At 37.8% G+C, this 27,569-nt stretch overlaps 1 protein-coding gene across 5 annotated transcripts in view; it reads left to right on the forward strand.

The window, feature by feature from the left end:
* CUL1 (cullin 1) overlaps positions 1 to 27,569 on the forward strand; it is a 110,761-nt gene that overhangs the window by 50,671 nt on the left and 32,521 nt on the right. For all 5 annotated transcript variants that reach the window (XR_014267092.1, XM_082473873.1, XM_082473872.1 and 2 more), the window contains 5 exons: positions 15,901 to 16,075; positions 18,185 to 18,352; positions 21,462 to 21,512; positions 21,769 to 21,859; positions 22,552 to 22,715. Coding sequence is in view for 4 of the 5 variants with exons in the window: in XM_082473873.1 (XP_082329999.1) it covers positions 15,901 to 16,075; positions 18,185 to 18,352; positions 21,462 to 21,512; positions 21,769 to 21,859; positions 22,552 to 22,715 (649 nt within the window). In the remaining variant the exon portion in view is untranslated. The remainder of the gene's footprint in view (positions 1 to 15,900; positions 16,076 to 18,184; positions 18,353 to 21,461; positions 21,513 to 21,768; positions 21,860 to 22,551; positions 22,716 to 27,569) is intronic.

The following is a 27,569-nucleotide window of genomic DNA, read 5'->3' on the forward strand; positions in this document are numbered from 1 at the left end:
CTGGGCCAGGGCTCGGACCCGTGTCCCCTGCATTGGCAAGCGGATTCTTCACCACTGAGCCACCAAGGAAGTCCTGTATCCTATCTTATTTTTGTGTTCTGTAAATATTATTTGGGCTTGTATTTTTTATTTTTCTATTACGTTTCAGGTCTTCTCATAAGCTATCTCAAATCCCTAATGAAGTGGAGGGGGATGTGTGTGTGTGATGGAATATTTGATGGTCTCGTTCCATGAATTAGGAAGTATATTATGATGGGCAGTACCGAGGGGGTGCTCAGAGGAGGAGGGAGAAGGATTTTGACGCTTCCAAGGTTGGAAAGTTTCAAGAACTAGTAGAGGTTAAGTGGGCCTCAGAGGGTGAGTATAGATAAGGAGAAACAAAGGGGTGAAATTCTTGCAGAGTTTTGCTGGAGGGAGAAAGATGAATGTGAGAGTGGGAAGTAGCACTTTGAGAGAGCACGATGCTGGTCAGCTTGAATAGATGCTGTAAGAATGGCTACACAGGTTAGTTTAACTGACTTTGATAAGGAATGACTCCAGATTATGGTGAACCTTGAAAACCAGGTAAATGAGTTTGTTTGTTTGTTTTAAAGTGTTGTAGGTCCATAGAGATGGATATATGACTTGATAATTAATGACTTTAGGAGGATGAATCTGGAAACCAAATGGGATTAAAACAGGAAAGAGATCAAAGGCACAGAAAGACCAACTTGGTTTTAGTAATCCAAGTGTGATGTTGTGTAAGTTCTGAACTAGGGTAGAAACAGGAAACAAAAGGAGCAAATTTCTGGGCTTCTGGTTGAAGGTGAAATTTATGTTTTGACTTTCTCATTTGTGACATCACTAAAATGATAGTAAAATAATTTTTAAATCAGTGAAGACAAAGAATGGAAGAAAACAGACATCATAGATAAGAATTTAACAATTTTTTTTGGAGAATGAAAAGCAGATAGAGTCACAGTACTGATCACCAGGGTACAGGAAGCCTCGCTTTAGAGGGTACATCCCCAGAGGAGGATGCTGGCGAGAGCACCACTGGCCCTGCAGGACTGGAGAAGCTTGGGGCCTGAAGGCTCCGGTTTGGCAGAAGGTGGAGGTGTGAGACTGGGCGGTGCTCGGGAGGTGAGGGATGGATTCAAAATCCGTGAAATTAAAAGCCCGTCATTTCCCTCTACTCAGGTATAGAACACATGGTAGTCAAGAGTCTGCATCCCAAGCAGAAGACTTGTTGCTTCTATTTAGAACACATTGAATGGGACCGCTGCAGAAACTTGGGAACAGGAGGCCTAGCAGAGGTTGTCATGAATAGGAAGCAACAACAGTGGCTATGATAGAAAGTTAGCCTTTAGCGTGATTGGTCCCTAATTCCATATATTCAGAATACTGGTGGGGATGCTAGAGACAGAACAGTGCTCTGGAAAAATTGAACAGCCCTGAAAAATAAATGGATTTATTGACATGAAAGGTGAGCCATTCAGAACTGTGGCCCACCACCCTCACTCAGGCCAGTGGTGTTTCCAGTTTTTTAGTACCTTATCGTTATGAGTACTAAGGATTAATAGTATGAAAGAACAGAATACACACACAAAGAATAAAAGGGAACAGGAAGAAACTGGTATTACAGGGAAAAGAAGAATATGTTTTAAAAAAGTAACATTGTCAGATATGAGAAGCTTCTCATTATGACAGTAAGTTAGGAACAGGATGCTATGAGAAAAGAACTCACAATTCGAAATGGTAACTGAGATTTTAAAAAGAAGAACAATTGAAGACGTAGAAGGACAGTAAAAAGTAAAATAAAAGGGCAAGTAGCTTTGGAGACAGAAGTCACCCAGGAGGCCTAATATCTGACTGTTAGGAATTCTAGAGGAAAACGGGGAAAGAAGATTTTTTTGAATTTATAATATTTTTAATAGAGAGTGGAAAGTAACTTCCCAGAACTGAAGGTGCTATATCTCTAGTGCCCAAGATAATAAAGGAAGAAAAGATCGATGCCACGATTTCTGTGCACAGAGAATTAAGAGATACCCAGCAACCTGTGGACTGAATTTGAGAACAGGATGCAGTTCCTGGATTAGTGTCGCCCAGTGGGTCTAGAGAGCAGTCTGTCTAAACTGAAGCCAGAAGACCGGGGAGCTGTTGCAATTGCTGCCGGAATTAAGACCATGAGTGTGTTGAGTGGAACCCAGCCTTCAGTTACCAAGAGTAGCATGTAAGGCGTATCAGAAGCCCTAAGCCTGTCATTATGAAGAGGCACAGCTAAGGAAAATGAACATAATTTAGCAGCCTCAAATATTGAAATAGTTGGAGTCTGACCACCTGTCTTAGGTGATTAGCCTATCACAATGTAATTAGCCGGGAGCACCGTTATTACAGTAAGTCTTAATAAAAGGACCAAAGTGGTACACAGGCATTTTGTTCAGTAGTTTTACAAATGACTGGTTTTGTATCTTTGCTTTTGATTTTAGGTAATAAAGCATGTCTAATTGTCTTTAGCAAATGACATCAGAGGCTCAAGTGTTCTTTATGTTTTGTTTTGAAGGTTGTTATATGTTATTTTCTGTCTTGAAGTTTTCAACCTTTTATTTATTTTTTATAAATTTATTTATTTATTATTCTTTGGCTGCATTGGGTTTTTGTTGCTGCTCAGGCTTTCTCTAGTTGCGGCGAGCAGGGGCTACTCTTCATTGCGGTGCGCGGGCTTCTCATTGCGGTGGCTTCTCTTGTTGCTGAACACGGGCTCTAGGTGTGTGGGCTTCAGTAGTTGCAGCACGTGGGCTTCAGTACTTGTGGCTCGCGAGCTCTAGAGCGCAGGCTCAGTAGTTGTGGCGCACAAGCTTAGTTGCTCCGTGGCATGTGGCATCTTCCCAGACCAGGGCTCAAACCCATGTCCCCTGCATTGGCAGGCAGATTCTTAACCACTGCACCACCAGGGAAGTCCCTCAACCTTTTATTATAAAAAACTTCAAACATACAAAGAAGTCAAAAGAATTTTAGAGTGAAGACCCATTTAACTGAACTTGCTTAATTACATATCTGTCTATCCTGAATCCCCGTATCCATCCATCCATTTTATTTCATTTCAGAGTAAGCTCTAGACATCAATACACTTCTCCCTAAATGCTTAGGCACGTACATCATTGGAGTTTGATATTTGTTTATAGTTTCCTGTAGGTAAGTTTTGACTAACATATTTGCCCAAGTAACCCAAAGCCCTACCAAGATACAGGGCATAATCACCCCCACAGAAAGTTCCTTAATGCTTCCCAATTAATCCTGGCCTCCCCCAGGGCAACCACCGTAGATTAGTTTGGCCTGTCCTAGAAGTTCATCTAAAGGAAAGTATGAAGTGTGTACCACTTCATGTAAGGCTGCTTTCACTCGATATTTTTGAGATTTATCCATGTTATCGTAAGTAGCAGTAGTTTCCCTACCCCCTTTTTTTTTGCTGAGTAATATTCCATTGTATGAATACGACAGTTTCTTAATTCATTCTTCTAATGACAGATACCTGGGCTGTTTCCAGTTTTTGGCTATAATGAATAAAACTACTATGAACATCTAAGTGGAGATCTTTTATATCTCTTGGGTAAACACATAGCAGTGGGATTGCTGGAATGTATGGTAATAGTATGTTTAACTTTATAAGAAACTAGCCAACTATTTTTCCAAAGTGGCTGTATCATTTTGAATTCATGTGAGCAATGCTTCTGAGTTCTAGTTGTCCCACAGTTTTGCCAACATCTGCTCGGAATGTCATTCTCTTTAATTTCAGCCATTCTTGTGGGAGTGTTGTGGTATCTCCTGGTTTTAATTTGCATTTCCCTAGTGATGAATGATGTTGAGTCCTTCTCATATGCTAGTTGACCATTTGTATGTCGTCTTTTGTAAAGTATCTGAGTCTTTTGCTTTTCTTTTTTTTTTTAATTTTTGGATTAATATCCTTTTTATTATTGAGTTGTATGAGTTCTTTATATATTTAGGATGCCAGCATTTTATCAGATATGTCTTGCTACTATTTTCTCCCAGTTTGAGGCTTGCTATTCCTGTTCTTAATGGTGCCTTTGAGTGAGCAGGTTGTTTTTATTTTGAGGAAACCTAATTTATTTGTTTTATTTTCTTTTACAGTTATCATGCTCTGTGACCTATAAGAAACCTTTGCCTAGATGACAAAGATACTGTGTTTTCCTCTTGAAGCTTTACAGTTTGGGCTTTTACATTGAGGTCTATGATCCATCTTGAGTTAACTTTTGTGTGTGGTGTGATGTAGGGCTTGAGGTTAATCTTTCCCCCACGTGGTTCTCCAGTTATTCCAGCATCATTCATTTCCCCCAGTGTGTTGCTTTGGTGTCTTCGTTAAAACTAAGTCACAATATAAGTAGGTTCTATTTCTAGAATTCTGTTTCATTGGTATGTATCCATCCTAAAGGAATGACGTACTACTAATTTGATTTGTTTCTATTTTGTGCAGTATGTTTACATCTATATTCATGTGGGATTATTGGTTGGTGTTTTCATTTTTTGTAATTTCTTAATTACTGTATGTATGAAAACTCTTGAAGTCAGGTAGTATAGGTCTTCCAACTTTGTTCTCCTACCCCAAGATTTTTGACTATTCTAGGTCCTTTGCATTTCTCTATAAATTTTATTGTCAGCTTGTCAATTTGTACCCTAAAAGTTTCTGGATTACAATTGGGATTACATTGAATATTTTTTAATAGCAGTTTTATTGAGATACATTCACATGCCATACAATTCATCCATTTAAAATGTACATTTCAGTGGTTTTCAGTATATTCACAGATATGTTCAATCATCACATTTTAGAACATTTCATCATCTCAGAAAGAAACCTTGTACCCTTTAGCTATTACTCCCTTAGTCCCCCACCTCCCTGCTGATCTACTTTCGGTCTATAGATTTGTCTGTTCTGAATGTTTTATGTAATGTAATCATATAATATGTGGACTGAAGTGTATGCCCCCCAAAATTTGTATGTTGAAGCCCTAACCCCAGTTGTATAGTATTTAGATGGGACCTTTAGGGAAATAAGATTAAATGCGGTCATATAAGGTAGGGCCCTGATCCTATAGGATTGGTGTCCTTATAAGAAAAGGAAAAAATACCAGAGAGCTCTCTCTCCAAGGACACAGGGAGAAGGCAGCCATCTGCAAGCCAGGAAGAGAGGCCTCACCAGAAACCAACCCTGGCACCTTGATCTCGCACTTCTAGCCTCCAGAACTCTGAGAAAATTAACTTCTGTTGTTTAAGCCACCCAGTCTGTGGTATTGTGTTATAGTAAACTGAGTAGACTAGTTTTGTGTCTGGCATCTTCCACTTTACTGTGTTTTCAAGCCTCATCCATGTGGTGGAATATATAACTACTTCATTTGTTTTTATGGCCAAATAATATTCCACTGTATATATTACATTTTGTTCATCCATTCATCAATTAATGGACATTTGTGTTATTTCCACTTTATACCTATCATGAATAGTGCTGCTGTAAACATTTGTGTACAGATTTCTGTATGGATATGCTTTTATTTCTCTTGGTTAGATACCTAGGAGTGGAATTTCTAGGTCAGATGGTAGGTCTATGTTTAACCATTTGCAAAACTGCCAGAATGTTTTCCAAAGTGGATGATAGTACCGTTTTACTTTCCCACCAGCAGTGTGTGAGGGTTCCGGTTTCTCCACATCCTGACTAGCACTTGTCATCATCTGACTTTTTTGATTCTAGCCATCCTAATGGGTATGAAGTGGTGTCTCATTATGGTTTGGATTTGCATTTCCCTGATGACTAATGATGTATCTATTGGCAATTTTTATACATTCTTCAGAGAAATGTCTCTTAAGAGCCTTTGCCCATTTTTTAATTGGGTTGTCGTTTTATTATTGAGTTGCAAGAGTTTTTTACATATTCAAATAGTTTATCAGATAAATGATTGATAAATTGTTTTCTCCCAGTCTGTGGATTGTCTTTTCGTTTTCTTGATTGTGTTTTTTGACACGAAAAACTTTTAAATTTTGATAAAATCCAGTTCATTTTTTTCTTTGGTTGCTCATGCTTTTGATGTCATATATGAGTCCCTTGACAAGTACAAAGTCATGAAGATTTATTTTTATGTTTTCTTCTAAGAGTTTTATAGTTTTAGCTCTTAGTTCTAGGTATTTGATCCATTTTCAGTTAATTTTTATATACGGTGTGAAGTAAAGGTCCCCCTTCATATATTTGCATGTCACTATATAGTTGTCCCAGCACCATTTGTTGAAAGACCATTTTTGCCCCATTGAATGGTCTTGGCACCCTTGTCAAAAATAAGTTGTCCACAGAGACATGGGTTTATATCTAGATTCTCAATTCTGTTCCATTGATATATGTGTCTATCTTATGCCAGTACCTCACTGTCTTGATTACTGGAATTTTGTAGTAAGTTTTGAAATCATGAAGTGTAAGGGCTTCAACTTTGCTCTTTTTCAAGATTGTTTTGGGTCCCTTGCAATTCCATGTGAATTTTAGAATCAGCTTGTCACTTCCTACGAAGAAGTCAGCTGGGATTCTGATAGGGATTGTGTTGAATCTGTAGATCAATTTGTCATCTTAATAATAAGTATTGTCATCTTAATAATGTCATCTTCACCTATTCTAGTGTAAGTTTTTGAAGGTACAAATTTCTTTGTAAGGATTTTTAGCTTCATTCCACAAATTTTGATTTGTTGTATTTTCATTATCATTTAGTTCAAAACAATTTATGTCTTGTTATTTGTTCTTTGACCCTTGGGTTTTATAGAAGTGTGTTGTTTAGTTAGAAATGTTAGAGGTTTTCCAGGGTAGCTTATTGTTGCAGATTTCTAATTCCATTTTGGTCAGAGAATAAACTCTGTATGAGTTCAGTCCTTTAAAATGTATTGAGGGCCATGATGGCCCAGAAAATAGCCTCTTTGGTGAGCATACAGTGTACTGTTGAAAAGAATGTGAATTTGTTGGGTAGACTGGAGCAGGATCCTGTTGGCTTGTGGGAGATGATTATGCACATCTCTCCCCAACTCCCCGTCAGCAATGTCATGTGGGTAGCTTGAAATCTGCCATGGAGGGAGTCTTACCCCACAGATAGCTGCTAAGGCTACAGTCAGGGCTTTTTTCTTTTCTTCTTTCAGAGAGACAGTTTACTAGCATCCACTGGCTATAGAATTAGGTGAAGGTGATTGATAGTGTCAATCAGGTCATCTGTGTCACGACTACTTTCCCCCCTTCCCCGCCTTTGGTCTAGTTGCTGAGAGAGGGATTTTTAATCTTATCCTATGATTGTGGAATTGTCTTTTTCTCCCTTTAATTCTGTCAGATTTTGCTTCATGTATTTTGAAGCTCTGCTATTAGGAGAACATACATTTATGATTATGTCTTTTTAGTAAACTGATCCTTTTATTATTATGCAATGTCCCTCTTTTCTCTGGTAATATTTTGTTTTGTTGAAGTCTGTTTTGTCCGATATTGTTATAGCGTCTTCAGCCTTCTTATGCTTAGTGTTTGCATGATAATCTTTTTCCATCTATTCACTTTCAATTTGTGTCTTTATATCTAAATTGTGTCTCTTCTAACAGCATATTGAAAGGTCTTGCTGTTTTGTCCCTTCTGATCATTTCTGCCTTTGATTGTAGGTTTTAGTCTACTGACATTTATTATAAGTATTAATAGGTTGGTTTTTAGGCCTACCATTTTATTATTTTTTCTGCCCTGTAAAAAAATTTCTCTGTTCCTGCTTTCCTCTCTTCTTTTGGATTATTTGAAATTTTTCAGAATTGCATTTTAATATATCTGCTGGATTTTTAAGCTATTCCTCTGCTCTGTGTGTGTGTGTGTGTGTGTGTGTGTGTGTGTGTGTGTGTGAGATTGCTCTAGGGAGTACAATATGTATCCTTTTATTTCTTTTTTAATATGCTACTTAGAGTTGACATTGAATGACACCACAGAAAACATAGAAACCTTGTAACTGCAGTGTTCCATTTACTATCCCAAGCTCATCCTTTATATTACATCTAAATAGTTTTAAGACCCACAAGACAATATTATAAATTTTAGTTTTAAATCATTCTTTGTATTTTAAAGAATTAAGAAAAATAGTCTTTTATATTTGCCCAAATATCTACTATTTCTAATGCTCTTCATTCTTTTCTGAAGATACAAGATTCAACCTGATATCAATTCCTCTCTACCTAGAATTTAAGTCTGTACTATGTGAAGTCTCTAAGTTTTATTTTATCTGAAATTACCTTTATTTTGCCTTCCTTTTTGAGGAATATTTTCACTGGATAAAGAATTTTGGGGTTGATAGGTTTCTTTTTTTCTTTCAACACTTAAAGATGATATTCCACTGTCATTTGGCCTTTGTAGTGGTGATATTCTTTTGCTGTATGTTACAAGTCTACTTTTAATATTTTTCTCCCCTTTAGTTTTCAGCAGTTTTTTTTCTTTTTTTCCTCTTTCTTCTTCAGAATTGATCATTTTTGTTGGTCTGTCTTCATGAGCCTTATTTCGTTTCCACTCTCCTCTCAAGCCCATCCACTAAATAACTTATTCTAGGTAATAATGTATTTCAGTTCTGGAATTCTTATTTGGGTTTTTTTTTTTTTCATAGTTTGTTTTTTACTGCAATTAATTTTCATTTGTTATGAGCCTGTTTTTCTTTGTGTCCTTGAGTATAGCTATAATAGTTGCTTTAAAATCCTTGTCTCCTAATTTGGGCACAGGTCACCTCCAGGTTGGTCTCTGTTGCTCATCTCTTCTCTTGAGAGTGGGTCTCATTTTCCTGTTTCTTAGGTCTATAGGCTTGGGTTGTGCTGTTCCCTTCTTCCAAGACGAGGATACTCTGCAGTGTAAACCACCTTTTGGTTGCTCTCTGGTGCCTTCGGACAGTTCTTTTTACACTTTTTCAAGTTTATAGTTACTATCCCACAGAGACGTGGTTAGATACGTTGGTACTGATAGCAGAACCAAAGTTTAAGTAGAACCTGAAGTTTCAGCGGCAACTCCCGCAGGCTCCACGGTGACATGGGCACTGCCGGGGGCAGGACTGGGTTGGGGGTGGCCAGGAGAGAGGTTTTCTGTCGGCAGGAATTCAGTAACTCACGCAAAGTTTAATTAGTCAAAAGACAATACAGGCGTATGATTTGAAGATGTGTATATTTGCCTGAAAAACAAGAACTAAATCAAGAAACAGTTAAAAGCGGTTGCTGCTGTGGGTTGGGAGGGGTGGATCATAACACGCTTGCTTTTTATTATTAGTTCTTCATTATTTCATCTAATTTAGATGTAAGCTGATAAAAGGAAGCCTAAGTTTTACAAAGCAGGATGGCTCCTATCCACTCCTGTCTCTAGTCAGCACTGTCTCGTGTTTTCCGTGCCTGGTTGGATAATGGTGAGGGTGATGCTGATTTGGGAATGAACGTTAAACTCTGGGTAGAAATTTTAAAAGAGCTTTTAAGGGATTCCCCCCCCCCCGCCCCCATTAAAATTTTGCCTTTTAGTCTGTTCTGTGACGCCCAGGGTTCCTTCCATTGTTTCCAGGTCCTCTTTGAGGAGGTGAGGCTGAAAGGAAGTAATGGTGGGGTCAGAGTGTGTTCTGGGCACAAAGAATACTTTGTGAAGAAGAAAGAATTCTGTAGTTGAAAGTTTTTAAAAACCCTTGCTAGCCCTGCTCTCCCAAAGTAATGACTATTAATGTCTGGACAGATACATAAACTTTATCTACATGTCCAAAGGAACCATACTAAAATGCTCATTTCGAAGTTGTGTTTTTCACGTACTGTGATCTTTTTAACATCTTTCTGTATCGATCTAGGCACGTACCACACCACGTTCACTGACTCCAGGGCTGAGTGCACCCTTAGTGGGCGCGTGGCTCCATGGTTGGGCAGGTGCTCCTCGTTACCTGCCCCTGTGCCGAGTACCTGCCCCCTCGTTCTTAGCCTGCAAACCATTAAGGACCATTTGAAGAGTATGGCCGGAAAGGACAAAACCTTTTAATATCAAGCAAGCTCAGGATGGGAGCAGATTAGAAAGAAAACCCCACCGTGGGCTATGGGCTCTGGGCTCTGGCCTGCTCTCAGCTTTTCTTTATTTGCTTACAAGAACGTTGTGATAAATCTTTTTAAGTCTAAACCACTAATCTTTTAGTCAGTCAATATAAAAATTCCATCTAAGAACGCACTGTGTCAGATTTTAATTGGCAGCATTTTCTTAGTGTTACTTAAAGTAATGATACATATTATGACCAGAGTCTTGGATTAGATGAAATTTGGTAAATATATTGCAGTTTTTATAACCACTCTATATTCTGTGACAGTGTTAAAAGCGCCCTATTGTATCCTCAGGTGAATCCAACAGAGTATTTAACTAATTATGTTTGACAGGTTGTTAGAATTCTTTTTATCATCTTCAGCAATGCTGTGATAGTTTGATAGCTAAATTAAAGTATTTGTATACTTCCATGATAATTTCACTGTGATAAATGCTTGTGAGTATAATTACTGTATCAAAAAGAATGCACTTGAATTTTGAATATTTCCAAATTTTATTCCAGAAAAAAATATAACAGTGTATGCTCTGACCCCCCAATGGATAGACACTCCCATGTTCCTGCACTTTGGCTATCACTGAGTTTGACTGTTTTTTTGTTGTTGTTTTTTTAAGACCTTTGTTAATTTAGTAGCTAGAGATTAATATATTGCCGAGAAATAAAGGTCAGGCTGAACTAGGTAACCTAAAAAATTTCCTAGAACCAAACACCTAGAACTGGGTGCTAGATACAAAGTGAGACTCCGTGCTACCCGAGGATCTGGGTGAGAGGTGGGTGGGCTGGAAGCAGTGGTCACACAGAACAGGAGCAAAGCCTTGCGCCCGGGCAGGAAGCTGATGTTTCCATGGAACTCTTTAGTGAAAAGGTGAACTGGAAAACAAAATAATCGACCCACTCTCCCAGGTAGGCCACTAGGAAAGTAGTTTGAGCCACGTTCTGCATGTGAGGGGAGTGGAGGGGAATCCGTCCTGAGAATTTGTCACCTCTGGTGTCTTTGGGATTTGAGTTTGTATTGCCAGCTTGCTGGGGGATTTCCCCAAGCTGGGAAATTAATGTGAAAGCCCCACTGAAAATGAGTTTTTAAAAAACCCCAAAGTTACAAAGTGAGGAGAGTCTGGGTCCACGTGAACAAGTCAGCATATAGAACAAACAGCAGAACTAGAGCCTCAAGAACTTCAAACAGAAAGGCCTTTAGAGAGCACTTCTAAGTGTATTAAAAACAATTAGTGATGTAAAAGAGTCAGGAATATTAAAGGAACAAAACACTATGGACAATAAGACATCTTTTTAAAGAAAGAGGGAAAATCTGCAAATGCAAAATAAAATTATTAAAAATAGCAAATTTGGCACAGCTGATAGAGAATCACTTAACTTGATGTGGTAGGTAGATCAAGAAAAATTAGATAGAAATGTTTGAACCTTTGAAGAACTACTTTGTGAATTAACCTAAGTGTCCTGCAATGGCATTGGTATTAAACTTTTTTCTTGTAAAAATGTACACCAAAAAAAAAAAAAGAAAAATTAGAAAGTTTGAACAAAGATAAAGTGATGGAAGTAACTGAAGTTATAAATTGAGATAAGGAGGTGACATGAAAATGTAGCAGAGAAGCTAGGAGAAAACAGAAAGGGGACCAGAAGTGTTTGAAGAGGAAATAACCCAAGAATTTACCAGAATTGGTGAAAGCAAAACATGCATGCCAAATTTTAAGGTAACCATTACAAGAATATGAATAAGATGTGAAACTCCAGCATAACAAAAGAACTACAGTGGAATAAGGAAACTGTCGATCCAATATAAGGGAAAGGGGGAGAAAACAAGAAGCACAGAGGAAAAAAAAATTAAAGTAGAAAATGCAAAATAAGGTGGTAGAAATTAATCGAGATAGCAGTAGAAAACAGTATAATCTTAAAACCAAACCTGCCCATCAGAGACTGTCTGACTCAATTTCTATTTTAAAAGTGAGTTTTACTGTGGTGATTCGCAGTAGACAAACCAAAACATAGAGATATAAAAGTTGAAAGTAAAGAGGTGGAATACAGGTATTTGAGATGAATTCTAACCAAAATATAGGGAAAACCATATTAACATCAGATACAATAGATTTCTAAGGCCCTGTTGTTAAGAATAAACATGGTTACTTTCTAATGATAAAAAGAACAAGTCACCAGGAATATAATTCTAAATTTGTACACTTACTAACAGGGCCTCAAAATATATGGCAGATTTTTTAGAGAATTATAAGACTAATTGACAAACCCATAACTGGATAGGGGGATTTTAATAAAAATTTCTCAGTAGTTAATAAACAGACAAATCACTGACAATACAGAAGATCTGAAAAGCAAAAGTGACCAGCTTGCTTTAACAAACCATGTGTCCAGCAGTTAGAGAGTGGACATTTTTTCAAGCACATGTAAAGAAAATCACTACATCTTCAGCTACAAGTCTCATCATATTTTAAAGAAACTATCCAAAAGATAACACTCTCTGATTAATTTTAAAAAGAAAGGATTTTTTTTGAAGGTTAAAAAAAATACACTTTGGAAATCTAAAAAATTCTAAACTCTTAATCAAGATATAACTAGCAATGGAAAAAAGAAAATATAACTGAATAAGGAAAATACATATCAGACTTAGGTGATGTAGCCACAGAGGTGTAGAGCAGAAAGTCTGTAGGATTTTTTTTGTTTTTTTAAAAATATATTTATTTATTTTGGCTGTGTTGGGTCTTCGTTGCTGCATGCGAGCTTTCTCTAGTTGCGGCGAGCGGGGGCTACTCTTCGTTGCAGTGTGCAGCTCCTCACTGCGGTGGCTTCTCTTGTGGAGCACAGGCTCTAGGTGCGCGGGCTTCAGTAGTTGTGGCACGAGGGCTCAGTAGTTGTGGCTCGCAGGCTCTAGAGCGCAGGCTCAGTAGTTGTGGCACACAGGCTTAGTTGCTCCGCGGCATGTGGGATCTTCCTGGACCAGGGCTCAAACCCATGTCCCCTGCATTGGCAGATGGATTCTTTTTTCTTTTTTTTTTTTTTTTTTTAATTTTTATTTATTATGTTTATTTTTGGCTGTGTTGGGTCTTTGTTTCTGTGTGAGGGCTTTCTCCAGTTGCGGCGAGTGGGGGCCACTCTTCATCGCAGTGCGCGGGCCTCTCACTATCGCGGCCTCTCTTGTTGCGGAGCAGAGGCTCCAGACGCTCAGGCTCAGTAGTTGTGGCTCACGGGCCCAGTTGCTCCGCGGCATGTGGGATCTTCCCAGACCAGGGCTCGAACCCGTGTCCCCTGCATTGGCAGGCAGATTCTCAACCACTGCGCCACCAGGGAAGCCCTCTTTTTTTTTTTTTTTAATTAATTTATTTATTTTTGGCTGTGTTGGGTCTTAGTTTCTGTGCGAGGGCTTTCTCCAGTTGTGGCAAGCGGGGGCCACTCTTCATCGCGGTGCGCGGGCCTCTCACTGTCGCGGCCTCTCTTGTTGCAGAGCACAGGCTCCAGACGCGCAGGCTCAGTAGTTGTGGCTCACGGGCCTAGCCGCTCTGCGGCATGTGGGATCTTCCCGGACCGGGGCACGAACCCGTGTCGCCTGCATTGGCAGGCGGATTCCTAGCCACTGCGCCACCAGGGAAGCCCAGAAAGTCTGTCGTCTTTAATGCTTATATTAAAAAGAACAAAGAGGATAAATTACAAAGCTAAGCAACCAAACAAGGATTTATAGAAAGAGAGCAAATGTAAAGAGAGAAGTAAATTTAAAACAATAGAAATATAGATACAGTGATGAAAATGGATAAATCTCAAACTGGTTCCTTAAAAAGACTAATAGACAAGCCTCTGGCAAAATTAATAATAAAAATATTTTAAAAGGGGGACAATAAAATTAGCGGGCATTTTTTAAAAGAAGACTGAACTGGGCAGTATACTTGAAAAGATTATTGAAATGGATAGTTATCTAGAAGTAGCAATACATATAGTCGGGAAAGGATAGACCATTTAATATGTGGTTTGTGAACCGTTGGTTTTCTATGCAGAGAAATGTAAAATCACTTTTCTTCTTCGTGTTATATACAGTTTTAATCAAGGTGGATTAGAAATGTCAGATTTAAAAGGAAATACAGGAAAATCATGCCAAAATTTGGAACCTGCCAAAAGATCATTAGCAGGGTCTAGCAACGAGAGAATGGATAAATTATAAATCTGTACTATACAGTACATGACATACAGCTGTAACTATCTCAAATGTTGTCAGAAACAAATTGGCAGAAGCAAATGTACAACGTGTTACAGTTTGTGTAATCTAAAATTTGAAAACATGCAAAATAATTTCATATATTGTTACACAGTAAAATATAAAACATTCATAGGAATGTTAGACACCAAATCACAGGGACATTTGCCCCTAGGGAAAGGGGGAGGAAGAGTGGGATTAGGGAAGAGTTCGTAGTATGTCAGGTATACTCTTGTATCATTTCATTTCCTAAAAAGTTGAGGGGGATTTGGATAGAATGAGACAAGCATGGGAATGTAATAAGATTTGTCCAAACTAGGTCATGAGTTTGCGAGAGTTCGTTGTGTATTATAATCTGTGATTCTGTCTATATTTGAAATATTTAATAAAATGAGTCAGTGTTTTATGGCATAGTTCTTTGATTACCACTGAGATTGAGGGGTTTCTTAGGTTTTTGGCTACTAATACGTATTTCTTTTAGCTTTTGGATTTTCTGTTGGAATCCTTGTTTCTTTAGAGATTAATTTTTTTCACATTGTTTTAAATTACCTTTATTTATTAATGATAGTAACTTTAAGATATTTCTTACTAAAATAGTTTCAAAATTTCAAATAAAGTGATTATATGACTTTGCTTAGAAAGGCCTTCTCCAACCTCAGATCAAGAAAGTATTTGTATGTATATTCTTTGTTTTATAGTTTCAGTTTGTATATTTTAATTCTTAATCTGTTTGTAATATATTTTGGAATATGAAAGTTTTTTGAAATCACCTATAATGCCATTTATCCAATAATCTTTATCCGCTGACTTGAAATAGTTTTTATATAGCAAGCTCTTAAATACACCAGAATATTGTTTCATGATTTTTCTTTCTGTCTGAATCAGTATTGGTGTCTTTCTATTAATTTGATCCAAGTAAAATACATGCAGGTAAACTGAAATAGTATTAAAGGTTATAAAAAAAAAGAGAGACCACATCTCCATCTCTCTCCATAGTGCCTGGGTCCTGCTCTTTTCTGATTGGCCAGCTTTAGGCATCCATGACTTTCACTTGTAATAGAGGACTCCGTCTCTTTCACTGCCGTGTCTTCTGCTTTTCATTTTTCATTCTCAGAGGGTAGCTTTGGTTAAATCCACTTACAGATAATTTTAAAGTAAAGTTTTGGTTATTTTTATATTTATGACATATGCTTCTGGAAATATTCATAGCTAAGCATTGTAATAGACTACGGTTATAGCTTTTTGTTTTCCCTGAAGTAGATAATTGCTTTTTTTCTTTTCATTTGCAACCTTTTCTTTGTACATTTGCCAGTTCTTTTCTTACCTTCTAATATACTCTCAGGACAGTTTTCCACAAGGTAATGGCATTAGACGATCTTGAAGGTCCAGAGTTTTCTTGGTGACCTTCCTCCAGGATGTTCCATCCTCCTCGGCTGGCTGACTCTTAGCTTTATTGGTGTGTGAATGGGATCTTTTTTCCACTCTAACTTTAACAGGTTTTTGTTGATACATGGGAAACATTGATACTGAAGTATCTTATAAGAAAATATGTTTGTATTAATCACTGTTGACATTGATGATGCATGTTGATTTCCTTGACTTTTCTCCAAGTCACGTTTATAACTACTGCACGAGTGTTCACCAGTCAAACCAAGCTCGAGGGGCTGGTGTCCCTCCTTCTAAATCAAAAAAGGGGCAGACGCCGGGGGGAGCTCAGTTTGTTGGCTTGGAATTGTACAAACGGCTTAAAGAATTTTTGAAGAATTACTTGACAAATCTTCTTAAGGTAAGATGTTTTATATGTATACTGAGCATTTATAATAGAATGTAAAAAAAAAATAGTGAAATAGATTCTATTGATAAGTTAAATCTTTCACTGTCATTCTTTCATTGTTTTTGGCATTGACATGTGCCTGAAGGTGTTTTGCTCTTGCTTAGTCATTTACCTGTTGTGAAGATGAAATCTTCATAAGCCCATATTCTGTTCTTTGATTTGTTAAATTAGAAGTTTTTGATAGCCTTTCACCATAGTAGTACTTTCCTTAAATTACTAACCATTTGGTATTTGGTGGTTAGAGATTGATGAACCTTTTTTAAAGCATATAATTATGAAGTCAAATTACCTATGTTGTATTTTGAACCCAATGTGCTATTCTGTATCAAAATGTATAAAAGACTTGTAAGGTTATCCAGCCTTCGGTAATCACATTTTCCAATGTGTTCTTGCCTTTTCTACATGGCCTTGTGATATATTTCACAACTATAATGAAATTGTGCCCTTGGCTGGGTGGGTTTCCACCCACTACTAACATTCATTCCTCCTGCTCTGAGCCTTTTGCTTGGACAGTGATGTGGTTTTTCGCCTTCATCTTCTGCCTTTTTCTTCCTCAGTCTCCATCCTCTGTAGCAAAGGGAGTGTGACACCTTCCATCCAGCCACAGGATGGGCAAGTGGCTTCTTCATCTGGTGCTGCGCACGTTATGTAGAGTGTGTACCCTGGGAAGTCTGCACACGCTGTGTATATACTTTAAAGATTTTTTATTTACACAGATAACAGGCAGAAAACTTCAGCATGCTCCACATTTGTTTTTCTTAATATATTTTACAAGGTAATTGGAAACTTAACATCATTTTAACAGACCATAATCGACTGACCACAAATCGTGACTAAGACGGTATTATTTTCCATGTTCCTAAGCAGTCTTGCTGAAGCCACTGTGTCCTCCTTGCTTTTGTTCACAACACTTTGTAAAGTGAACCCCGGAATTAATTACTCTTTAGTATTGAAGTGAGGAACAGGGTGTTGTGTTTTGAAAGGTACTGACAGCCATGCCATCAGCGATATTATTTTTTGCATTTTTAAAAAAGGTCATCTACTATAATCCAGAATAGCTTAGCTTTACATGTTCGGGTTCATTTCTTGTTACTTAAATGAACACAAATTCGGTTGTATCAAGATACGGTCAGGTTTTCGCGTGGCTTGTCGGGTCACTTGTGCAGCGTGTATTTATGGAGCTTCCATTCTGTCGAGCTTTTCATTCTGCCAGTTGAAGGGCCCCAGGCTGAGAAGTTCAGGGGCGGCCCCGGGCCCTCAGGTCATAGAGGGGCTGCCCTCTCCCAGCTCCCCCTGGAGTGCTCTTCTGCTACAGCGTGTTTTAATGATACTGCAATTTAATGCCCCATTTTTAAAGGGTAAGACTTAACTTTGTAGATGTCATTAGTACCTAAGAAAAAATTTCAAGTTACTTTCCTTCAAATAAAACTTTGTGGTTTAAGTTGTAGACATTTCAGTAAAAATAATTTGGTAAATGAACATTTTCCTCGTGAGGCCTTGTTAAAGAAGAAATATTGCACCATTATACTGTATACTTTATTTTTACAAAAATGCAGCAGATTACCACAAAGAGCTATAGATTTTTATAATTTTTAAGTAAATTTAATGAAGGAAGAAGATGCGTTAAAAAATGAAATAGTTTCAGCCCCGTGGTCTAAATTGTTAATTGGACATTTTAATTAATTTTTTAACAGAAAATATCAAAAATAGGAATAAGTTGAGGTAAATTCCTTATTTGTTAATATAAAGGAATTACCCTCGTATTCTAAAAAGTTCAGTCTTTTTATGACTGTATATGCATATTAATACCATGAAAAAAGTTCTAATTTGAGATCAAAGAATTTTCATTAAAATTCTCTTTAGTGTGATCCTCATGAGCTACTTTCTTGTGAGAATTTGTAGTAAATGAGCATGTTTTGTATACAGAATAATTCAAAGGACCCATCTAAAACCATACACGTCAGTGTATCTTAATGCAGTAGATTTGTTTCAGTTAACTTTCATCTCTGATTTATCATGAGACAAATTAGTCATCTTAAAGCTTAGTGAACTTGTCTTTAGGACGGAGAAGATTTGATGGATGAGAGCGTACTGAAGTTCTACACCCAGCAGTGGGAAGACTACCGGTTCTCAAGCAAAGTGCTGAATGGGATCTGTGCCTACCTCAATAGACATTGGGTTCGCCGCGAGTGTGACGAAGGACGAAAAGGAATCTATGAAATCTACTCCGTAAGATTGTTTTTACACACCTTTCAAATGTGTGTTTTCTTAGGGATGCATCTTCCTTCCCAGTAGGAGATCTAGGCAGATAGTACGCAGTTTTCAGACTGGTGAGCTACAACTTCCTTTGTTTTAATTTATCAGTAAATGGCCCTTAGATGTTTTGTGGCGAGAAAAGAGAAGGATGAGTAATTGGCGTTCTAAAATACAGCCTGCACGCTTTTGCATTTACTTATTAAAAGTTTCTTTCAATTATCTGACCGACCATGAGGCTGAGCCCGGAGCTATCCCCATTTTAGCACAGCAAGTCCTGCATCCCGGCCCAGCAGGCAAAGCGGGTCCCTTCCTGGGACTCAGGCCTCAGTGATCAGCCCTCCGCGGTCTTTTGGGGTCTGGGAAACTGCTTCAAGGAGGGAACTGTGATGTGAAATTCCATTCTACCCACTCAACATACAAAGTAATATGAGTCATGACACTTAACAGAATTCAAAATTGAGGGTTTTTTTTTTTTTAAGACTGCATGAAAATAAATTTTGAAGAGGCAAAATTTGACTTGTTAAATCACCTTCATTAGTGTGTTTCTTCAGTCAAGGGAGCTTTTTCCAGGCTCACTGGTTTTCAAAGTGTGGTCCCCAAACTTGCAGCATCAATATTACCTGGGAACTTGTTTGAAATGCAAGTCATTGGGCCTCAGCCTAGACTGACTTAACTAGAGACTCTGGAGCTGGGGCCCAGCAGTGTGTTTTTAGCAAGCCCTCCAGGTGATTCTGATGCACTGTCGAGTTTGAGAACCAGTCAAGGGAGGAGTCAGAACAACAGAACAGTCTGTCTGTTCATAACAGGCTCTCAGCTATACAGACAGTACCTTTTGTGAACGAGTGGTGTTCACATGTCAAGTTCTGCATAATGAGAGTATCTCCATATCCAAGAATGTTGCTGTAATAGCAATGCTTTGTTGCTTTGCTTTTGGCAAATTTAATTAAAAGAAAAGTAATGTGCCATAGATGCATGACAGATTTTTATTATTTTATTATTTGTGTAGCTCAGTTTCTATACCAAACTGTTACTGCTTCATAATGGTACTTTGTTATACAATTTTAACAGAACTTTCTAGGTTTAGTGTTTTGATTTGAGTCTTTTGTAGTTCACCTTTTCTTTTCCACTTACAAATGCTTTCTTGAGACTGAATGTTGTCAGTGTAGGAATTAGCATGATTTTCGTTGATTTCCTCTTGGCTGCTTGACCTAAAACACCATATATATGCGCTGTAATAGCATCACATGCTCCTAAAAATTATTATAGTCTTTAAACTTTTTTGTGTACTGTTTTCAAGATTTGACTGCTTTTTTTTCCTTTTCTTTCTTACTTTTTTTTTTTTACTTTCAAAATTCATAGTTTCTACATCCCTAAATGCTGTGGTTAGTTTGGAAATGCAATATGCAGCCATAACTCCTAGCAAAGGCCAGTTAACACCCCTCTCTAGAAACAGTATTTCCCTTGCCTGCTCTTGCAGGGAGCCTGTTGAATTCATTTAAAGTTCGAATATCAGTTGACACATGGAACAGTTCTTGTACAATGATGCCTCATTGCATTTTCCAGACTCTCCAGAAGACGGGGATGCTTTGTCATGAACTATAAAGATTTACTTTTTTCCCTGATAATTTTGTCTTTCTCTTCAATTATAGGAAGTTGTGGGTTTCCTTTCCAGTCAACCAGAGCGCATAAACTAATTTCATTATTAACACGTTAAAGTGATTGAGCAAGACTTTTTCCCTAAATCTGTCCTTCTGAATTTTCTCTGGTTTACCTTCGGTCCTGCTTTCTTATCTTGCCTTTCTTCCTTCAAAGTGACAAATTATCCCAAGTCCAATTAGGTCTGCCTAGTGCTGTCTTAACTTAGAAAAATGTCTTAGAAAAGTTATTTTTAAAGGTGCAGTATCTTTACTGGAAGTTCATGGCCACACGTTGCGTTTGCCTTGCCTCCCCCTGCACTGACGAGGTCTGAGGAGTTGGGGAGAGGAGCAACGGCGAGTTTGCACAGGGAGAGTTACCTTCAAAACCGTGCCCCACAGGGTGCATTTTTCCTGAAAAATAAGATTGTTTCTTCTCAGAGTCTTTTTTGGTAGCATAATTCCTAATTCTGAAATAACCTTTTTATTCTAATAGTACTTGAGTATATATTTTTCGTGCTTTACTAAAAATATTTTTCTCTTAAATAGTGCTTTCATGTTGCTCTTTTTTTGGTAGAAATTTTTTCAGTTTGTAAATTAAATTTACACGTAATCTTTTCAGAACTGTATTATCTTATATAAACCCAGTTTTATCTATGGTTAAATTTGGGGGAAAATAAGACTGATAGCATTTACATTTAAATTAATTTCTCAGCAGTTTGTATTTGAGTGTTAAATTGTTATAAATTTGAGTTTGAACATAACTGAATAATACCTTTCTCAACAGTTTAAAAACCATATATGAATTGTAACATTTCTCTTTGGGGGAACATTTTACAGTAACTTTCTGACATAACCTCTGTTGAGAAGTTCCAAAACTTTTAAAAATGCATCATACGCACACATACTAGTAAAATGGGAAATCTGAGTAATTTATGTATAATAAGCTGCATTCATTTAAGATGTACAGTTTGATGCATTTACAGTTGTATGCATCCATGTAACATAAAACACCATGATAAAGATACAGAACTTATTAGATATTTAAGGTCTATTATTTATTTTACTGAGTATTAGGAAACTATGATAAATGGAATTATCTTTATTAAATGTGTTAGGTCAAAACATACATTTGAGTCAGAGAACAATTTTATGCATTGAATCCACTATTGCCCTTTAGGCTAATATGTATGTTCTCCTAAAATCCAGATTTTCTTTTTACCTCAGGTATTAAAATGTGAGCTGATAAACGTCTGTACTTTGATACCTTTTGAAGTTGTTAAGAGAATGGCTCTCTGATTTCATCGTGATGATTTTTACCAAGTTTATAATCTAGAAATATTGATACATGTAATCTAGGATTCAGGCTATTTCCTATGACTTCAGCTTTGGAAAAAGCATAGTAAAAGTATAGCCATTTAATACTGTTCCTTTTTCTTTTCATCCAGCTTGCATTGGTGACTTGGAGAGATTGTCTTTTCAGGCCATTGAATAAACAGGTACCTACTTGTGTGAGTGTGTGCATGTTTTCCTTTTAAAACCCCTTCCAGATTTCATTTCTTAACCACTGTCTTCCTCACTCCTTTGGAATGTCCTAAGAGTGCCTCTCATCTTGCATTTAATGGATTCTGCTCTTTAAGAGCTATGTAGTAACATAATGGTGGGTTGGCTAAAAACCCGAACGAACTTTTTGGCCAGACCAATACATACTGTAGTCTGTAATCTACATGTTTTCTTCCTGTATCCCTTCTAAAGGTAACAAATGCTGTTTTAAAGCTGATTGAAAAGGAAAGAAATGGTGAAACCATCAATACAAGACTGATAAGCGGAGTTGTACAGTCTTACGGTAAACAATTTCCCTTTAATTTATTCAAAGTTGTATCTCAAGTGACAGTTACATAACAATGCTCCAATAGATTTGTTTTCAGATAGTTTAGTATTATCAAGAATATTGTTAGCATTTACAAAGGTACTCATAATTCTCTTTATGTGAGTGTGATTCGGTTTGATTTTTACCCATTATAAAAATTGTTTGATCTTTGTGCCCTAAGGAAATTTTGATGGACTAGACATTTGACATTTGAATTAATTTCTTTTCTGGTCTCGTACTGAATTACTGGATATATATGCTAGGGTGTCATTAATGGAGCCGAATGATAACAGATTGAGAAATCTAAAAAGTAATACAGTATTTTAAAAGCTTAGGTAGCATTGTATTTCTTTGAAAGTTTAGAATTAGGCATTCGTACTTCTTGTAAGCTTTCAGAAATATAAACGTTCTCTGAATGAACTTCATGATAACTTGAAACATGCCTGGCCATCCATCAGAATTACTTGCTTTTGTGTGTCTTGGATTTTTTTCTTTTTTCTTTTATTGAAAGTATACTTTACTACCAATGAATAACAGATTTGCCTTATGCCCTGTTGTTTTATTCTTACCTTTTAAGCATAACTTAAACTGAATGCTACACCTAAGTGTAGTCCTTAAAATATAACCAAAAATAGGGCAGTTGAAATGTAGTTCCTGTTTACTTCCAGTGGAACTGGGGCTGAACGAAGATGATGCCTTTGCGAAGGGCCCAACGCTAACAGTGTACAAAGAGTCCTTTGAATCTCAGTTTTTGGCTGACACAGAGAGATTTTATACCAGAGAGAGTACCGAATTCTTGCAGCAGAACCCGGTTACTGAGTACATGAAAAAGGTAAGCTTAAACATAGTACTTAAAGTAGGCTTAAGTTAAAAGTTATTGCTGCTCAAATGAATTATTCTTTTTAATATATGCAACTTTCTTCAAAGTCCTTTCTTAGGCACTGTTATCCTGTAGTGTCTGTAGCAGGTGCAAATGGTTTCTCCCAGTTCACCAAGGAGCTTTTATAAATTAATTTGATAATCATGGCTCAATGTTCTCCTTACTGATCGGAGCATATAACCGTAATAGCTGTATGACTTTCGTGTTTTGAACTGTGTCTACTACAGTAGAATGTACATGTGTGTCTAACGGGAGCCGCGGTCTTACATCAATGAGAAACTAGTTTTTAAGAAACAAATATTTGAAAACTTTAAGCTTTTGCTTTTTTGCTTCTGAAATACCCCCTAAAAACCTATATAACACAGTCTTCAAGTTTGCATTAGAGGAGAAGTCCTTCTGAGAGAACAGGATCGAAGTCTTAGATAAGAAAAGATCCAAGATCGGTGTCTGTATCATAAATCTTTTTCCACATTAAGTGATGTTACAGTGAAGTTCTAGTGGAACTATTCTTCGTTCTCCTTCTCGGGAATACAGGTATCCCAGACTTATGCTCTGAGGAGTGATCTAAGTCAGGAGGTAGCAAACTTGCTATGAAGGGCCAGGTGGTAAATATTTTAGACCTTGTGCACATGTGGTCTCTCTTGGAACTGTTCAGCTCTGCCATTGTAGCGCAGCAGCCATGGCAACATCTAAACAGCGAGTGCAGCGGTGTTCCAATAAAAGTTTACTTACAGGCAGGATATTGCCCACAGGCTATGGCTGCTGACTGAGATGGGCAAGGAGACTTCCAGGGAGTCTGGGGCTGACTGTGTCTGACACCTGCTTTTTTCCCTTTATTCTCTGTTCGCTTGGAGAGCAAATGCACTGCAGAATCACTTTCTCCGTGTGCTGAGGTCGAAAGTTAGTAAGTCAGAAAGAGCAACAAACAGCTCCCCCTTCTAACCATGTAGAGAAAGTCCTCCCCAATTTGTTTGTGACACTCTGAGTGCATTTTCCCATAAGAGATGGTGATTATAAGTGGCCCTTACAAGTTTGAAGCTGAAAGTCCTTGACAAACAAATTTCTGATACCTCAAAACCTAACAAAAGTGGAACTCTTCAGAAGTATTATACTTGGAGTAGTGATAGTTCCTTGTGTATATTTATGGATTAAATTAGCTTTCGTGTGCCAGTCTGGAACCTAACCAGCTTATAGAGAGTTTCTAACAGCTGCCTGACAAATCTGTTTTAAATCTAAGCATTGCCTGTTACTTCATTTTTTTATTTTGGCAGTGTAGTTTTCATAAAGACATATTTTATTGAACTCTACTATATATGGTGATCCTTTTAAAACTGTGTATGTTTTTAAAAGTGGGGCCTTTTATCGGGGTACACATCCACAAGCGTGATTCAGGCCTTTTCATTTTACAGACTGCTTAGTGAATTACAGTTACCTGCTACCCACAACAAGGAAGGTAGTAGTGCTTTGGTACAAGGAAATCCGCTTTGTAGGCCAGAGCTACGTCAGCACTCCCAACGCAGGGAAATCTGCTTTTAAAATCGGACCTGGGACCAAAGGCAACTTGAGGAGCAGAGATTTCCAGTGGCCTGGATGTTTTCAACCCAGTGTGAGCTCTGCCTTCGACGGAGAGCATGCTTCCAGCATCCTTGCTCTCTTAGAGGGGATTTCTTCCTAGAGGCGTTAAAGGTTTGGCCCAAATCTGGTTGGATCTTACCAAACATGACATCCATCCATTCTGAAAGTCCATAGTGCAGAGACTCTGTGAGCATAAAATTGGAGTTGAACCATGTGAACAATTCTACCCTTACCTATAGCTGTAGCCTTGCATCTCAAACTGAGCTATGGGTCTAATTTAAAATCCCTACTCCACCATTTACTAGGGGGTTGACCTTAACCTTTCTGTTCCTTGTTTCCTCATCTCCAAAATGGGGATAATTTACTATTATTATTATTATTATTATATATTATTTGATGCTTGGCAAAGAGCAAGCATGATATAAGTGTTCGGTATTACATGCATACATTGTTTAGAACCTTCAGTATATGCCTGAGAATGTGCAAAACCATGAGATAAATTGTGGCACTTTTTTAAAAATTAATTTGGTTATATTTCTTTTTTTTTGTTTTTAATTTATTTATTTATGGCTGTGTTGGGTCTTCGTTTCTGTGCGAGCGCTTTCTCTAGTTGTGGCAAGTGGGGTCCACTCTTCATCGCGGTGCGCGGGCCTCTCATTATCGCGGCCTCTCTTGTTGCGGAGCACAGGCTCCAGACGCGCAGGCTCAGTAATTGTGGCTCACGGGCCCAGTTGCTCCGTGGCCTGTGGGATCTTCCCAGACCAGGGCTCGAACCCGTGTCCCCTGCATTGGCAGGCAGATTCTCAACCGCTGCGCCACCAGGGAAGCCCAATTGTGGCACATTTTATTCAATAACTTAAGAAGAAATTACGTTTATATTAAAACATTCTATCAGGAAGTAGAATACAAAACTCATGAACAATATTGAGATAAAGCATGAAGTTTCAAGAAATACTCTGCTTTTAGCAGCCAGTTTGGGCTAGATGTGCAAATTCCCTGGCGGGGGGGGTCTATGTTCCCATTTCTGTGTTGTTAGGAATCTTTTAGTGGAAACAGTTGAGAATCTTTGGCTTTCCTTCTGCTGATGACTTCGATGAGTGAACACCCCGAGCCGTATTAGTGCTTTAGCGTATCTTACTGTCTCATCTGAGCTACGGAAAAGACGTGCGACTATTCTAGGTTTCTAATGTCATTTTTTTAAAACTTTAAAAATAAAGTATACCTTATTTCATTAATTTGCTTACTTTTTTGGTCTTTTTTTTCATTTTGTTTTTCCTGCATACTGATCCTAATAGAATTAACAGGAACAGTCTTTAATTGCTTAACTTTATTTAGTCATTCTGAATTTGATCTGGGTGTTCTGATATAATTATCTGCCAAGTACAGTGCTGATCAAGAGCTTATTTGCCTTCAAATCAACAAAGAATGTAAATGACTGTCCTTCCTAAAACCTAATGACATAACACCCAGGACCTTGGGTTTTTCACCAACCTCAGAGACACTGCAGGCTCAGGTTCAGACCACTGCGAGAAAGCAAGTCACTCGGATTTTTTGGTTTCCTAGGGCATAACGCCATACTGTCGTCTATGAAATGTGGAGAATAGCGTTATGTCAAAAACACCAATTTACATACCTTAATTTAAAAAAACTTTATTGCTAAATGATGCCAAGACAATTATAATAGCAACATCAAAGATCACTGATCACAGATCAGCGTAACAAATAATAATAATGAAAAAGTTTAAATATTTTGAGAATTACCAAAATGTGGCACAGAGACCCAAAGTGAGCAAACGCTATTGAAAAAACGGTGCTGATAGACTTGCTCAACCCATAGTCCTTCAGTTTCTGTTTTGTTTTTAAAAAAGCAGTATCTGTGAATTCCAATAAAAGGAAGTAGGCCTGTGGGCAGTAGTCCCACCGTATTCACAGTTTCAGTTACCCACAGTCAACCTCAGTCCGAAAAATATTAAATGGAGAGTTCCAGAAATAAACAGTCCATAAGCTTTAAATTGTGTGTATTGAAATATGTCGTTCTGAGTAGCATGATGGAATCTTGCCCTTGAATCATACCTTTGTCCAGAGCACCTCCCCTGTTAGTCTCTTCACCGACCAGGTGATCAGATCGACCGTTGTCTGCAGTGCTTGAGATCACGTAGCCCTTATTTTATTTAAAAGTGGCCCCAAAGCACAAGAGTAGCAGTTCAGATACGCCAAAGAGAAGCCATAAAGTACTTCCTTTAAGTAAAAAGGAGAAAGTTCTCAACTTAATAAGGAAAAGGTTGCTAAGATCTGTGGTGAGAATAAATTGTCTCTCCATGAAGTTGTAAAGAAGGAAAATTTGTGCTAGTTTTGCTGTCGCACCTCAAGTTGACATTATGGCCACAGTGCATGACACGTGCCCAGTTAAGATGGCAAAGGCATTAAACATAACTTTTATTACATTATATTGTTATAATTGTTCTACTTTATTGTTGTTGTTGCTAATCTCTTAACTGTACCTAATTTGTAAATTAAACTTTCTCATACGTATGTATGTATAGGAAAAAACATAGTACCTATAGGATTCACAGTTTCAGGCATCCACTGGGGGTCTTGGAACGTCTCCCCCGTAGATAAGGGGGGACTGCTGTGTAAACAACTACTGAGCCTCTCTGGCTTTTAATGCTTTTGTGATCACTTAGGGACCAGTTTGCTCTTCCCTCTCGGCCCCTGCAGGAAGAGTCTGTAGAGTGCTACTGGTTTTTTGTAGTACAGGGGATGGAAAGCCAGTGTCCCCCGGAGAGTGAATCAGCAGTGATACCAAAGCTTTACCTTTCATTTTGGGGGAGAGAAAAGTTTTTAAGAGATGACTTTTTGCTGCCAGGGTATTATGTTCTTCCAGGAAACAGGTATAACCTCGAGAAAAAGTGGTGCTTTTTGGTTTGCATGTCCTGCATTTCACCAGCTTTAGTTCTTGAGGTATCAGTCTTAATGAAATACTAGATATGAAGCAGCAGAGGCTTGGAACTTCAGAGTTAAAGCACAGAAAGATCTTTTATTGTTTTTTAAAATAGCTTTGTAATCAGGGAAAAAAACACAACTGTAGACTTGCGGGGAAATACAAATAACATAAACCTGCACACACTTGGGACACTGTTACTTAAGTATGCACATAAACACCAAATTGGAGTAATGCTATAAGGTTTTGTTTTGTTTTTATTTATTTATTTTTGGCTGCACTGGGTCTTT

The sequence above is a fragment of the Balaenoptera physalus genome, assembly GCF_965194825.1.
Source record: "Balaenoptera physalus genome assembly, chromosome: 8".
Classification (NCBI taxonomy): domain Eukaryota; kingdom Metazoa; phylum Chordata; class Mammalia; order Artiodactyla; family Balaenopteridae; genus Balaenoptera; species Balaenoptera physalus.